General features: G+C 48.7%; 2 protein-coding genes across 2 annotated transcripts; one reads left to right on the top strand and one right to left on the bottom strand.

Annotated features, from left to right (window-relative positions):
- Nucleotides 1–3760: 3760 nt before the first annotated feature.
- Nucleotides 3761–5514, bottom strand: LOC136529483 (uncharacterized). The gene is made up of 5 exons (XM_066522559.1): nt 5061–5514; nt 4881–4939; nt 4470–4669; nt 4239–4365; nt 3761–4150 (listed from the first exon to the last, which is right to left on the bottom strand). The coding sequence occupies exons 1-5, from the start codon at nt 5401–5403 to the stop codon at nt 4013–4015; spliced, it is 867 nt and encodes a 288-aa protein (XP_066378656.1). The 5' UTR covers nt 5404–5514; the 3' UTR covers nt 3761–4012.
- A 1862-nt stretch (nt 5515–7376) lies between these two features.
- On the top strand, nt 7377–10960 carry LOC136527411 (nudix hydrolase 14, chloroplastic-like). Its single transcript, XM_066520131.1, has 7 exons — nt 7377–7714; nt 7803–7908; nt 8002–8079; nt 8665–8757; nt 8836–8928; nt 9132–9230; nt 10572–10960. Exons 1-7 carry the CDS (start codon nt 7392–7394, stop codon nt 10824–10826), a joined length of 1047 nt encoding a protein of 348 aa, XP_066376228.1. The 5' UTR covers nt 7377–7391; the 3' UTR covers nt 10827–10960.
- Nucleotides 10961–14775: the final 3815 nt, after the last annotated feature.

Genomic DNA, 14775 nt, shown 5'->3' with positions numbered 1-14775 from the left:
GCCCCCACCAACTCTGCTCCGAGTCAAGTCGAGGCGCTGGCGTTCCCTACCGCTGGAAGATCTAAACATTAGCGTGCCTATTCTGTCTCCGCTTCCTCCAGCACTTGTATCGCCACCCCCATCACACCAGAGCATTGTCGCCACAGCCACCGCCCCATCATGCCGAAGCTCTGCCGCCTCCGTTCAATGAATCGACCACCAAAGCCCCACGCCGAATCATGATGAACGGCCGGCTAGAGCGGCTCTCATTTGCCCCCTCTATTAGAAAACTTATATAAAGCCGTTCGCTGGCGTCGGAGAGCCACAACCTCCCCCAACTGGAGCTTCTGTGAGGCCTAGCACCACGGTGCCCCACCCCACCAAGCCATGTCGGCGTGCTCGTTCGCTGATGGCATGGAGGAATCATCTTAGCTCCTATCCAAGCTGAGGCACCATCATTCCCCACCATGCCGGCTCTATCTCCAACCAACTCTACTACACATCCTCTAGCATCAGTAGTCCCGAAGGGTGCCCCGTCTCCAACTAATTGTAACTGACGATGTGCTTTTGTGCCCTCTTCAGCACTAGCACCTGAACCGTAGGTATGCTATCGAGTGCAGCCCATGAACATATTAACATTTGCCTTAGTTACTAAGTACATCGTGTTGATAAGGTTTTCTACTCTATTCTACTATAAGGTTTTCTACTCTATTCTACTATATATTATGCTAGGCAATCCTAGAAGCTATGTATAAGTACGATCTCTCCTTCTGATCAGAGGAGACAATATTGAAAGAACAATACACTTTGGAATCCGGAAGGACTTGAAATTGGTTTGGAAAACAATCTCCTTTGGCTCATGTATGTCGTTGTGGTACTTGAAAGGGACAAGTTATTTAACACACTACTCGACAATAATTGGGGTGCAACAACTAATTTGATAGGTTGTTTATGATTAATTCCCATAAAATTAAAACTAAAGAGGAGAGAAGTTGTGGTCTTTATGGGCACTTTTTCATTCATCACTGGTGCTCTTGTAATACTTCAACTCGACCCCGTCCGAAAGCGCGGAAGGCATTGGAGTACACCTTTGGCAATGCAGCTCTAGGTACCTTGTTTGGAGCCATTGTGCTCAAGTCATTGATTTGGTAAGTTGGTTACACTATCTATGAACCGTGTGGTCATCATTTGGTCTCTACTATCAGGAACTAACTCAGTTTTTATTTTAGTGGAGAGCACCAGAGCAAAGGCAACTGATACCGGCTCTATTAATAGTGGCACCGAATATATTGTTTGGTATGATCCAATTTGTAGTCGCCACCCAGACTCATAAGGACCATAAAGTCATCTTGGTATGGAAATCTTTTCATTTAATTAGAAGTTCTATCTCCTTTAGTTTCTCTAAATATTAACTCTGTGTTACTTTTAGTATTCATCGCTAGTTAATGTTATTTGCTACATCTTATAACTGTTGTTGATGCTAAGTGTGCACCTTATCTTAAAAAAGCAATAAGTTGTTCTAAAGAGAATGAATGCTTTCAAACGCAAAATCACTTGAGCTGCCAACCCTTGGTAAATATCTTGTTTTTAACATCTAAATTGAAAACGATAAATGTAACACGGATCAAAAATAATTCTTTTCTCATGTGTGAATTTATGAGATATCGAGAGTTAAATAACTAAAGATGATGTAACTTTGGACTCTGGGGATGGCCTAAATTTTATCCAAGCTAGGGTTTTTTATATATATAGTCACAAAGGACTTTAGTGCAATTACAATTACGAAAGATCTGGAAGGAAATCGAGGCAATTGATACCATGTAAACTAGAATTGGGAGAACACCTCACACCCCTTGGGTTGGGTGGCTTTCATACATATATATAGTCACAAAAGACTTTAGTACAATTAGAATTAGACCCCTAGATATATACATATCTAACAATTATGATGACAATTGGGACCTCGATGAGGAGGATCGGATCTGGCAACTCCCAAAGGATGCGGAGGTTAATTCACATCACTTGCATGAGTAAGTGGGTTCCTATTTCCTACATGGTTCTTTTCGGTGTCACGATGTGTATGGTTGGAATGCAACTAAACAAGATTAGTTGAGAGTTTGTGGCATGTAACCGTGGAATTCCATCTTGGTTGATAGATTATTCCAATTATAGGTGTTGAGTTTGATCTAGGTTATGTGGAATGTTAACTAGGATTAGTTAGTTGTTGTTAAATTATAGTTTGTTTAATACTGGCTATTAAGAATCTTTGCATTTGGGCCCGCCTTAAATTTGGAATGCAGCCTAGTTTAGTCTAGTTGGCTAGCCCAAACCTGACTTTGAAGTGAATGAAATTGTAACCGATTTTGGCACATTTTGGAGCCTGTGTTTCCTGGTTCTCTACAACTAATGAAAATGGTTAGCTGTTGGATGTGCCATTCCGAGCTAACTGCTAACCTTGAGGCCTTGAGGTAGTATATTCTAGGAAGTTTCATGCAATATATGTACCACATTCTCTCTCCGGAGTGGCATGTATGTCTTTAAGGACCTCATTCTTGCTCATATCGTCATGTTAATGTTGGGTTGGAATTGCTGTTTGAGATTTGCTGACAAAATAATGCAAACTAGTTGTTGATGAGATTTTCTTTGAAGACTTACAAATTCAAGCTTTTAAGAACTTCTGCGGTGTAGTCTTAGTGACGTTCCATACTTCCATTAATTAGCGATACTTCTTTTAGCAAGGTATAAACATTGAGTTTAACCTCTAAACTCTAATGTTATCTCCTCTTTGACACATGCAGAAGGCCAGAGAGGACATAGTAACAAGACTTACATTAGCAAGTGAAGAGGACCATGGAACTTAGCAGCAATGTTCCCACAAGGAAACGGGCACATGTGGAACAGGAATAGGAACTTGGGGTGTTATTTTATAACATGTGAACGTAAATGTTCCCAAATCGAAAACTTTGACGTTCCCGGAATGACATTCTTGGAACGAGGAATGTAACCATGTTCCACGTTTCCGGCTACTATGCCCTGAAACGATGAAATGATCGTTACCTGCATGAGTGCGTGACTGTAGTCCTCAACTTCCTAATCTGGGAAAGACACCACAACAAAAACCCTCACCTGGTTCTTCTATATGCTATGAAAGAATCCCGCTGCAAGATATACAGCATGTTCGGCAGGCCGTAAATGATCGTGGATTATTTACTGCTGGCTGGTTTGGTGTGAGAGAAAAATATTGTTCCAACTTATAATCCACGATCATATACGAGCAAGCGAACAGGCTGTATCAGGTGTTGCCTTGTGCTGCCTAAACAACCTAAGCTAATTTCATTAGCCTTCACCTAGGGGGGCGTCTGTCATTTCCCCGTGTCAAATTTTTTTAAGGCAACCATTTGCATTTAACAAAGCTTTCTTCAATGATCAGGCAGGGCCCCGCATCTGCTTGGGGAAGGAGTTTGCATATGGGCAGATGAAGATCATGGCAGCCACCCTGATACACTTCTTCAGGTTCAAACTGGCAGATGAATCCAAGGATGCTACATACAAAACAATGTTTACTCTCCACATGGATAAAGGGCTCCAGTTGTATGCATACCCACGTTCAACTTGAAATGCCAAAACAAGTTTTTTTTTAATCCTTTGTTACTGTTGGAGACATGTACATATTCCACAACTGTACTTTGGGGAGGTTGGAAAAAAAACTCACCGTGATGCCGAATAATGAGTTTATTATGCTCCAATTGCCATCTCAAAGAATGGACTAGAACCAAATATGGACAATTTTCCGAATCCAAGCCACGGATCAAACAGTCAGTATCTGCTTTCGTAATCACATAATACCCTGTTGGCAAGAACGCAACATTGATCCAATTGGAAAAGCAAACACACAAAAGAAGAGAGGAATCCAGACAGGAATATTTGTTTCAGAATTGCCTACATGAGAGTACAGATTACATAACTGATACTCTAAACTTCTCTGATATAAACAGTGTTTGTTAAATAATGATATAACAAACAGAAAAAATATCTATTGTGATAAGAATGTATTTTCTGCTAGTGTTGGAAGCTGGAGCCCAGGCCTTGATGTCCATCCTTTGATATTTCTGTAATTCTCAATCGCCTCTTTCCTTAGCATCTCACGAGAAGCATCTAAAGCGCTCTTCACCTAGAAAAGTATAGAACCAGCGATGTGTAATCCAGAATATAGATCACAAAAAAGGAGTTCATGTAGAGCAATGTGGAGAAGTAAGTACCTTCGGGAATGACAGCTTTGGTGGAGCCTCAACAACTTCACCAAATTTGACTTTCTCACGCCCAGGGAAGTCTGGAACAGTTTCTGCCTTATTGCCCTTGCGTTTCTTTTTCTTCTCATCCAGATGTCTGACATCCATGGAAGGGCATGTTACCATTGTTTAAACCTTCTAATAAAATGACATAACAGTGGAGTTTAGACCAAATGCATAGGGCAGTACTAGAGAACTCACTTTTTCCTTCTTTGCTTCTTCGAGATTGATATGTTCTTGTCCAGTTCCTCGAAACGAAGGTCCTTAGCCTTTCCCCTCTTTCGCTTCCCCTTACTTCCCTCTGCATTCACATTCTCATTGGCAGCTGAACCGTCTTCACTGCGTTTAATCTCTGATGCTTTGCTATCAGCAGGAGCCTCCAATGTCTGCTTCTTAGTTTTCTACACGAACACCATAAAAATTGAAGAGAGAAAATGAGAAGTTAACACATCACATTCTTAACAGCATCATATTGCACACGCAACTGGCAGGCAACCACGAACCAAAACAACACACGGTGTGAATCAGCTGAACTGGAGTGAAGTGCGGGATTGGGGACAAGCACGGCCGAGCTTTACTCTACTCTACTCTACCCTGGAAGGCTGCAAGTACCTTGTCTGTTGCCGGCTTGTTCTTCCTTAATCCATCGTCTTGCTTCCCGGGAGCACCTCCTGTGCAGCCAGCAGCAGCAGCAGCACGCGCACAATGTCAAGTCAGGGAGTAGAACAGGAGATTGGGCAGATCATCTATGTTCTAATTGCGCCGCCTGGTAGAGGCTAGGAGAATAGGCACCTGAGGACGCGTCAGCGTTGGCGTTGTGCTTGTTCTGGAAAGCGATGAGGCGGCGGAGTTTGGAAGGGATGGCCTCGAGCTCCCGGTGCTTCGGCGGCGGGGGCAGGCGCGTGTCCCCGCCGTGCGCCGCCCGGTAGTTCTTCTCCCTCCGCCGCTGCCCCTTACCCGGCATCTCCTCCTCCTCCTCCTCCGACGCCGCTGCCCGCTCGCTCTCTCGCTCGCTGGTTAGTTCGTTGCAGCAGCCGCCGCCGTCTGCGCCGTGGTACGGCTCGGTGCACGAGACGAAACGAGGGCAGAGCGTACTCATGGGCCTGTAGTGGGCCTGCGTCGGTATTGGGCCCATTGATCGTTGTTCTCAAGTGAGCCCAACATGATGGGCCTATAGCCCTTTTGCGTTTTCAGCAGGTCAGTTCCGTTCATCAAACACAACGACCAAAATGGCGACACAAAGCCCCAGAAAGAGCAAGATCATGTTCATCTTGTGACTGAAAATGTTTCTTTAAGATAACTGAAGGGCTAGCACCGTCTGGACGTCCGGCCGTTACTCCCACACCTACGATTGCATTGCATCCCACGCCTCCGCGCCCTTATCCCATCCCACGGCAGCTCCTGCGACCGAACGCAGCATCCTTGAGAACCCCCACCCTAACGCTAACGCCAACACCGAAGCAAGATGGAGGGAATGGAAGGGAGGGGAGAGGAGGGGAGAGGAGAGGAGAGGGCGAGGCGCGAGGCAGGAGCCAAAGCCCTGCAGGCTGTTGTCTGTCAGCCACCGGTGCCATTACAGCATGTACAACACTCGATCTACTTTTAAAACATTCAGATTAAACATTTGCAACATACGTCTAAAACAGATGACACTTAAAACATACAATTGAAACATGCATGTATAGCCATTTGCAACATGTGCAACACCAAGATCTACTTTTGAAACATCAAGATAAAACACATTTGCAAAATACGTGTGAAAACACATGAAACACTTGAACACATAGACTTATAACATGCGTATTATGTTATTGCAACATATGCAACATCCAGATCTATTTTTTTAATATCCAAATCTAATTTTGCAACATCCATATAGAACACTTGAAAAAAGTCGAAACACCTGAAACACAGTGTTCGCCACGTGGGCATGGCCTACCTGGTGGGAAACTGCAGTATAGATCAGCGAGGAGGACAGGAACAGGATGGAGGGCGCCCTAGTGGAGGCGCTGGAGTGGCAATAGCGAGGCCCATTTGCGACCTTGGATTCCTTTCCTCTTCCTCCTCCACCACATTGGCTGGGCACTTCGGAAAGTAGGTATCAGGAACGGGGAACGGGCGTTGATCGAGAAGGGGCACTGCGAGTAAAGATGGCAACGGGCATGGTGCCCGCAGATACTATCTTCTTACGCCTGCGCCTGCCAGCTAAATCTCTCGCCCGCGCCCGCGCCCCGCCATGGGCAACAAACCACGCCCGCGCCCTCCATCCGCGGGCATGCCCGTGTGCCCGCCAGTTTGAGCATATATATAAATCATAGTGCATTACAAGAGATACGAAGATACATATTCACAACAAATCGTGTATATGTACATATATTTGCTTGTAGGTCCCACATGTCAGACCTGTGGAGCGGGTCTGGCGGATAAGCGGGCGAGGATAGCAAATTTCTTTGCCCACGAAGAACTATCCTCTGGGTTTAGGATGGTGCCCGTGCCCGTGCCCGCGGGCAAGAAGTGGTGCCCGTATCCTTGCCCATCGGGTTCCATGCCCACGGGCATGCGGGCATTCTATGCCTGTTGCCATCTTTAACTATGAGCTTCCCCATCTCCGCCTTGCCACTGACTGCATACGAGCTACGACCTTGGATTCCTCTCGTCCTCTCCCTCTGCTGCATCTGTCAGGCAGTTGAAGAAGAAAAGGCTGGCACCACACTTGGGGAGGGAGAGCTGAGGTAGGAGAGAGAAAAGAGCAAGAGCTGGGTGGGGTGGGTGAGAAGAGAAGAACATGTTATTTAATTCAACGAGGACCCATCCCTAGATATTTCTGTGTTCCACCCGAAGTGTCCGGACATAAGCTACGTCTGAACACTCTAACTAAAGCATTATCGTTAAGATAAACTCTCTCTCTCTCTCTATAGTGATCGGGAAAATGGGCCTGTTCGCTGCAGCTTCAATCTGCAGCCGCACCTCTTTAGCTGCTGCAAAATACTGTAGCTTGGCCTGGAAACACCGCAGCCGCTGCAGTGAACGGACCCGGTGGGTAGAAAGCGATAGGCCCCCAAGTCCGCCGCTCCGACGCCTTGGGAACCGACCTGGGTAGAAAGCCTTGTGGGCTTAGCCTCCATGCTCTTTCGGCCGGCCCATCGAGATTTGCAATTGCTCCACGTGCGGAAGCTTCCAGAAACTTGCTGGGCCCCCATGGCATCGGCGGCCGCGAGTGCGCGTGCGCAGTGTCTCCTTCGCTTCCGCCCCCGGTCGCCGCTGCTGCGTCTCCCTCTCCCTTACCCTCCCGCGACCACACGAGCAGCGTCCCGCCGCCGCGGCGTACGCATGGCCTCGTCGGACGGCTCTGCCGGGGCGCCGCCCAGCGCTACCGTCGAGGTGCCCGGCGCCGCGGCCCCCGTCCTCGTCGTGGGCGCGCCGGGACTCCCCGAGACGGAATTCAGGTCAGCGTCTGGGGTTCCCTTCTCCGGTTTCGTCTGGTTCAAAAGCTAGCTGATGTTTGTTGGTTGAGTGCGGCTCTGATAAGCGCAGGAAGGCGATGGAGTCCTCGCTGTTCAAGCAGTGGCTGCGGAACCTGCAGTCGGAGAAGGGCGTCCTCACCTACGGGAGGCTGAGCCTCACGCGGGTCCTCATCCAGGTGAGCTGCATTTGTGCAGCTGGCTCGGTCGAATTAATTGATTGTATGACATTGCTCAAATTGCTCTCGTTTGCGTCTGAATTTGCTATGCAGGGGGTTGACATGTTCGGGAAACGAGTGGGCTTTCTCAAGTTCAAAGCTGACATCGTGGACGAAGAAACCAGAACCAAGGTGATTGGTTGGAATGTTCCTGCTGGTATTGTTGTACATTTGTTTGGATCGTAGAATGGTCATTTAGGACTAAAAATGATGGTCTACGCAGTCCAAATTTCTCATCAGAGTTTGATTGATAGTAATGTGAGGTGTTTCTCCTAGTAAACATATGCATATGTGATTGTACTTTTCCTTTCTTTTCCCCTTTACAATTGATAATGTATTGCTGTACTGGTGAGGAGCTAATGAATAGAGATAGATGGGTGCAGCAAATGAGTAGAATAGATGGGTGCTTAGGGTGGATGTGGCCCAGCCTTTGCTTATGCTGAATATATAGGCTGAAGCACACTTTAGAAGTGTATCTTCAATTTTGTGATGACTTTGCTTTTCAGCCTTGACTATGGCACTGAATGTTACATGTACCATAATAGTCTGAAGTATGCTTTCCATTGTGTGCTTATTAAAATCTTTGTGTGATATACTGATATCTTTCTTGCATCCACTGATGAATTTTTCGCCTTTAAATCGACTTACGGGGTCTCTACTCTCTAGCACTAGCAGGATGATGGTTTAGTTCATACCATCTTTTGACAGTATATATAGGTTCCAGGAATTGTCTTTGCAAGAGGGCCCGCGGTTGCTGTGTTGATTATTTTGGAGTCTAAGGGGGAAACATATGCTGTGCTTACTGAGCAGGTATAGTGTATCATGATTTAGAGCACATGGTTTGATTCAGTAAGCAAATTCACCTATTGACTGCCATCAAAATTGTAGGTTAGAGTTCCTGTTGGAAAATTCCTGTTGGAGCTGCCAGCTGGGATGCTAGATGATGAAAAAGGTGATTTTGTTGGCACTGCAGTCCGTGAGGTTAGTATCTTGGCTTCTGAATACAGCATGAACTGAAATTAGCCAGCCTTGCATTGATCCTGTTTTTGCCTGGTTTTGATTCAGAATCTCAGATTGCACAAGCCGTAATGCATTTCTGTTGTAGTCAGAATTTTAGATGAATCTGTTAAGTACCAATTGTTGTATACAATATTCTTGTGGCGCTGATCCTTAATTGCTGGCAGGTGGAAGAAGAGACTGGTATAAAGCTGAATATAGAGGACATGGTTGATCTTACGGCACTGCTGGACCCTGCTACCGGAGGTCGAATGCTGCCATCACCGGTAACTGGCCAACATTTCCCTTAGTTTGCTACTGTCTGCCAAAACTTCTGTTCACCTGGTTAAACTTAATCACTATTTCCCCCCTGAAGAATCAGATTTCTGTACACATAAAAAGCATCAAAGTCAATTTAACTGATGATAAAAGCTGCACAGAGATCTAAACCAGCGCTAGCTATTAGTACTTCATTAAGGACATGTACAACAATGTTGTGACTAGAGTTCGAACAAGTGATGGAGACACGGATGACTTCCCGATTAGGATAGGACTACATCAAGGGTCAGCTTTGAGCCCTTATTTGTTTGCTTTAGTGATGGATGAGGTCACAAGGGACATACAAGGGGACATCCCTTGGTGTATGCTTTTCGCGGACGATGTAGTGCTAGTTAATGAAAGCCGGACAGGAGTGAATCAGAAACTGGAGTTATGGCGGGAGACTTTGGAGTCCAAAGGTTTTAGACTTAGTAGAACTAAAACTGAGTATATGAGATGTGACTTCGGCACTACTACTCGGGAGGAGGAAGATGTTAGTTTGGAAGGTCAAGTAGTGCCTAGGGAGGATACCTTTCGATATTTAGGATCAATGCTACAGAGGGACGGGGATATTGATGAAGATGTTAGCCATAGAATCAAAGCAGGGTGGATGAAGTGGCGGCAAGCGTCTGGTGTCCTATGTGACAAAAGGGTACCACAGAAGCTAAAAGGCAAGTTTTATAGGACGGCGATTAGACCTGCTATGTTGTATGGTGCAGAATGTTGGCCTACGAAAAGACGACATATTCAACAGCTAAGTGTCGCGGAAATGCGTATGTTGCGTTGGATTTGCGGTCATACAAGAAGGGATCGAGTTCGGAACGATGATATACGTGAGAGATTAGGGGTAGCGCCAATTGAAGAAAAGCTTGTCCAACACCGGTTGAGATGGTTTGGACATGTGCAACGGAGACCTCCAGATGCACCGGTGCGTAGTGGAATCCTAAGTCAGGATAGTAACGTGAAGAGAGGCAGAGGAAGACCGAAGTTGACTTGGGTAGAGGCAATAAAAGGAGACTTGAAAGGATGGAATATACCCAAAGACTTAGCCTTAGATAGGAGTGCTTGGAAGACAGCTATTCACGTGCCTGAACCTTGATTGCTTCTGTTGGATTTCAACTCTAGCCTACCTCAACTTGTTTGGGACTTAAATGCTTTGTTGTTGTTGTTGTTGAAGAGCAGGGCTGGCTGGGAAATAGAATAAAGTATGCAAGAACCTGGGACTTGCCGGTGTTCTGAACTCTGCTGTTGGAAACATTGCTGCATTCTGATTCCTGCTAATTCAGACTGATGCCTCTGTACGTTACTAGGGCGGCTGCGACGAAGAGATCGGCCTGTTCCTGTACAGAGGCTGCGTCGACGAGGAGACCATAAGATCGCTCCAGGGGAAGGAAACTGGGCTGCGTGACCATGGCGAGCTGATCAAGCTGCGCGTGGTTCCGTACAACCAGCTCTGGCGGTCAACTGGGGACGCGAAAGCACTCTCCGCGATAGCCCTGTACGAGATGGCCAAGAGGGAAGGCCTGCTGCCGCAGCCGACACCGCCACCGTCGGCCAACTTGTAAAGACCTGCTAGCACTGCACTGTGCTGTGCTGTAACAGATGCGATGCCCTGATGCGTAGTTGCCTGTAAAATTGAAGGAACGACATTTGTGAAACAAAATCATATACGTAAACATTCAGTTTGGAGTTTGGAGTATGGAGTAGCGTGGGAATATTGGCGTACGCTTGTGCATTGTTGCTGTAGCCTGTAGCGGCGGTGTGGCTGATTCACTGGTCATTCCGTGCTCGAACTTCGCCGGACGGCTTTTATCTTGGTTGGTACGACTCAAACCACCACTCGGCAGCTGCCCATGCCCGGCCGCGAAGCTGTGGCCGGTGGACGGCAACTGGAGCGGCGTTGCGCGCCCGGCCGTCGAGTCGATGCTTATGCCTGGTCTGGGCTAGGCTTTTGCGTTGGCTTGGCTGGAGCGAAGAGACCGGGACGCGGAACACGGCGTCCTGTCAGACATGTGCATTGGGGCATCCCTCCACGCCGGGCGCCGGCAGCGCCGCACAGAAGCAGCAACACCCTCCTCCGTCACAAAATATAAGGGGCTATCTTTAAATTTATTTCTTTTATAAATATATATAATTTACGGCAACAAAATTTTGATAATTAATTAGTAGAAAAGTATTGTCGGTGTTTCGAGTTACTACCGACGAGTAAATTTCTAATATTGCGCGTCTGGCTCGGATGGTGTGCTTTAGAGGACACGAGGTTTATACTGGTTCGGGTAGAAAGTCCCTACGTCCAGTTCGTCGCTGCTGCTCATGTTACTAGCACTGAAAGTTTATAGTAGGGATTACAAACAGACGAGAGAGGGAAATGATCCCAAGTCTCTGGTGGAAAGAGTGAATGGGTACTGAGAGCTCGATCGCTGCTCAGCCATCTGTTCGTATCGTGCTCTTGTGCAAATCTAGATCCGATCGGGTCTCGATGAGTCAATCCGGCTTGAATCAGATCTCCTTCATGGGACGCCCTGCTTTCCCTTTTATAGGCCAAGGGAAAGCGCGGGTTACAGCGGAAGAAAAGAGAAGAAGGCATTCAGTATCGCCGGGTCCTTCTTCACGCAGGTCCCGCCGATCATGTAGATTTCAACAGGGACATCTCCACATCGCAGCCCTGTTCGTCACTGGCGTCATGCGCAGGCGTCGTCTACCGGTCATGACGTTCCATTCCGTCCTGGCGGACGTCGTGGTGAACTGACACGCCTGTCAGTGTTCATACGAGGGTTAGACAGAACAACACCGGCACGCCCGACGCTATTCTTGATGTGAATCCTCAGGCATGACCCGTCATAGCCACGGGTTACATCGAGTCGTGCCAGTCTCTTCCCTGGTGTCAGAGTTTTGACCCAGGCCCATACGTTTGGACCTGGAGTGGTTGGCGGCGGTATGGGTCCCCGTCGGGCGAGACGGAGCCCGCGGCCTCGATGTCGTGCGAGAAGGACCCCGCACCCGAGGGGTCGGGGCGAGATGGAGCCTGCGTCCTTGGGGTCGGGCGAGGCGGAGCCTGGGCCTTGGGTGAGACCCCCGTGGCCTTGGGATCGGGCGAGACAGAGCCCACACCCAAAGATCGGGCGAGGCGGAGCCCACGCACCTGGGGGTCGGTTGGAGTTGTATTCGTGCTCTTGATTGCTCGGATGAATCAATATTGATGACCATTAGCTCCTCCTCTTCGGGTACTCTAGTATTGGTTCCCGACAGTATCCCCCGAGCCTATGGAGAAGTAGAATACTCGTTCGGAGACTTTTCTGAATGGAAGGACTCAGAGGGCCTTGGCCTTCTTTTGTCGCCCACGGTGTATCCTGGGGACGACAACTCCCTTTCGTTGTGATCGCCCCCTCGGGGGTATTGCCGTGAGATTTGGTGGGTCGAAAAAGGTCTTTCCTGATTCTGACCCTTACGGGGGTCTATCATTCTACGACCGCGCGTTCGGTCTCCTTGCGAGTCCAACTTTCCTCGAGCCCCTGCCTATAGCAGGGGTCCGGTCGTGGGTCGGCTCGTCTTTGTGATCATCTTCCCTCAAACGTTTTTTCTAATAAAACGAAGGGGCTGAGCCGTGCCATGATTTTCCTCTATGGACGAATCATGGTGCTCGGTGAGTTGTTAACGGGCTAGTCTGAGTGGGGCCCCGGCATCCCATTCGCGAGGGTCCGACTTGGGTCAGCTGGTGACCGACTTCGGATTCTCAGCGGTCAATCCATATAGTTCTCAGGTCCATTTGTCCGGTCCCGAGGGCTCTCTGCCTTTCTTCGAGGAAAAACCATCGATCATATCCGGCCGAGACTCGAACGTGGGCCGAGATGCCTATGGCGCTCGTGCGCCTAGGTACTGGCCACTAGCGGGCCCATCCCTTTCCACCCCTCACTCTAAAGGTGCCCAGAGCGATTGTCAAACCCATCGGTGAGCCAACCTTCGAACTCCTAGGCCTAGAAGGGCCGTAGGAGCGTCTTTAGCTTCGTATCCCTCTTACCTATGATGGGTCATGGCCCGTTCGGGGAGGCAAAATGTCCGACGCATTTTCTGAGGGGACGGCCATAGGTTGCGTGCGCACACCTCGCGACGAGACATGGTGATAGGTCATGGCAGGCGCGGAGATCTAGGCGAACGGTTGGTTTCCTCGCACCCATCATCCTTATAAAACCAAAGGGTTAGCCCTCCGTGTTTCATACGTACGCCTACATCCTTACCTCCGTAGCCACGCCGCAGCCGCCAACGCTTAGGTTTTCTGCCTCCGCATCTCCGCCGTCGTTGAGCTCGCATCCATCCGCCCCCACCTCCAATGGATCCGTGGTGTCGTTCCAACATCACCTTCCAGCGCATGGAGGGCCTCATCTATCGTGGTCTTCTCCACGCGCGGACCTCGGTCGAGGGGTGGTTGCTACCTAGCGATGATGATTCACCGTCGCCGCCTGACGGCTATGTGGTGTCGTTTGCCCACTTCCATGAGCATGGGCTCGCGACCCCCGCCCACAAATTCCTCTAGGGGCTGCTGCACTTTTACAAGATTGAGCTGCAACTTCTCAATCCCAACAGGATCCAGCACATGGCAGCGTTCGTCGCGCTGTGCGAAGGATTCCTGGGGATTGTGGGGGTATTAACCCCTATACCCTTACGGCTGGGCTTGGGCCGGCCCGGATCAGGAGGTCTGGTCCACTAGAAGACGACACATGGCCTGGCCAACCTGTTCGGAATCCCATGCAAGGAATCAAGGCAGATTTGGAGATCAAGCAAGATTCTGGTTGGTTAGAATAGGAATCCTTATCCGACCACCTATGGAAATTATAACTGGCTAGGATTAGTTTCTAGATCTGTAACCCTGCCCCCTGGACTATATAAGGCGGGCAGGGGACCCCTCTAAAAAACATCTCTCGTTGACATACAGCAATACAATCAGACGCAGGATGTAGGTATTACGCCTTTATGGCGGCTGAACCTGGATAAAACCTTATGTCTGTCTTGCGTAACCATCTTGTTTGTTGCTTGCGCATCTGTCTACCGATAATCTACTACCTTGGGCATACCCCTAGGTAGACTGCTGACCATATTTCATCGACAGTGGCATGCCAGGTAGGGGGTATGCGTACTGCTCTCCAGGCGAACAAGATGGTCATCATCCCCGGTTCCATGGCTACGTCGAACGGCCTCACGTTCACCATCGGCCAGATCACTTGGACCACCGGCTTCGACGACTTCATCGCCATGACCCCAGAGGAGGTGCGGGTTCAATCCGCGCCGACCACTGCTTCACCTGCATCGGCTACGGCTCCGACCACGGTGGATCTGGCTTCGACCATGGTGGATCTGGCTCCGACCACGCTAGCGTCGTCTTCAGCCATGCCGACAACCCGTTGTCCGCTTCCTCACTACAAAAAGAGGCAGATCGACAACACCAACTTGCTCGACTCCATCGATCGGGTCGGCACCAAACTCGCCGAAACCCTGGCTCTAGTAAGTTTGATTCAAAGT

The sequence above is a fragment of the Miscanthus floridulus genome, chromosome 19 (assembly GCF_019320115.1).
Source record: "Miscanthus floridulus cultivar M001 chromosome 19, ASM1932011v1, whole genome shotgun sequence".
In the NCBI taxonomy this organism is placed as follows: domain Eukaryota; kingdom Viridiplantae; phylum Streptophyta; class Magnoliopsida; order Poales; family Poaceae; genus Miscanthus; species Miscanthus floridulus.
This window is presented reverse-complemented; position numbering and strand designations above follow the sequence as displayed.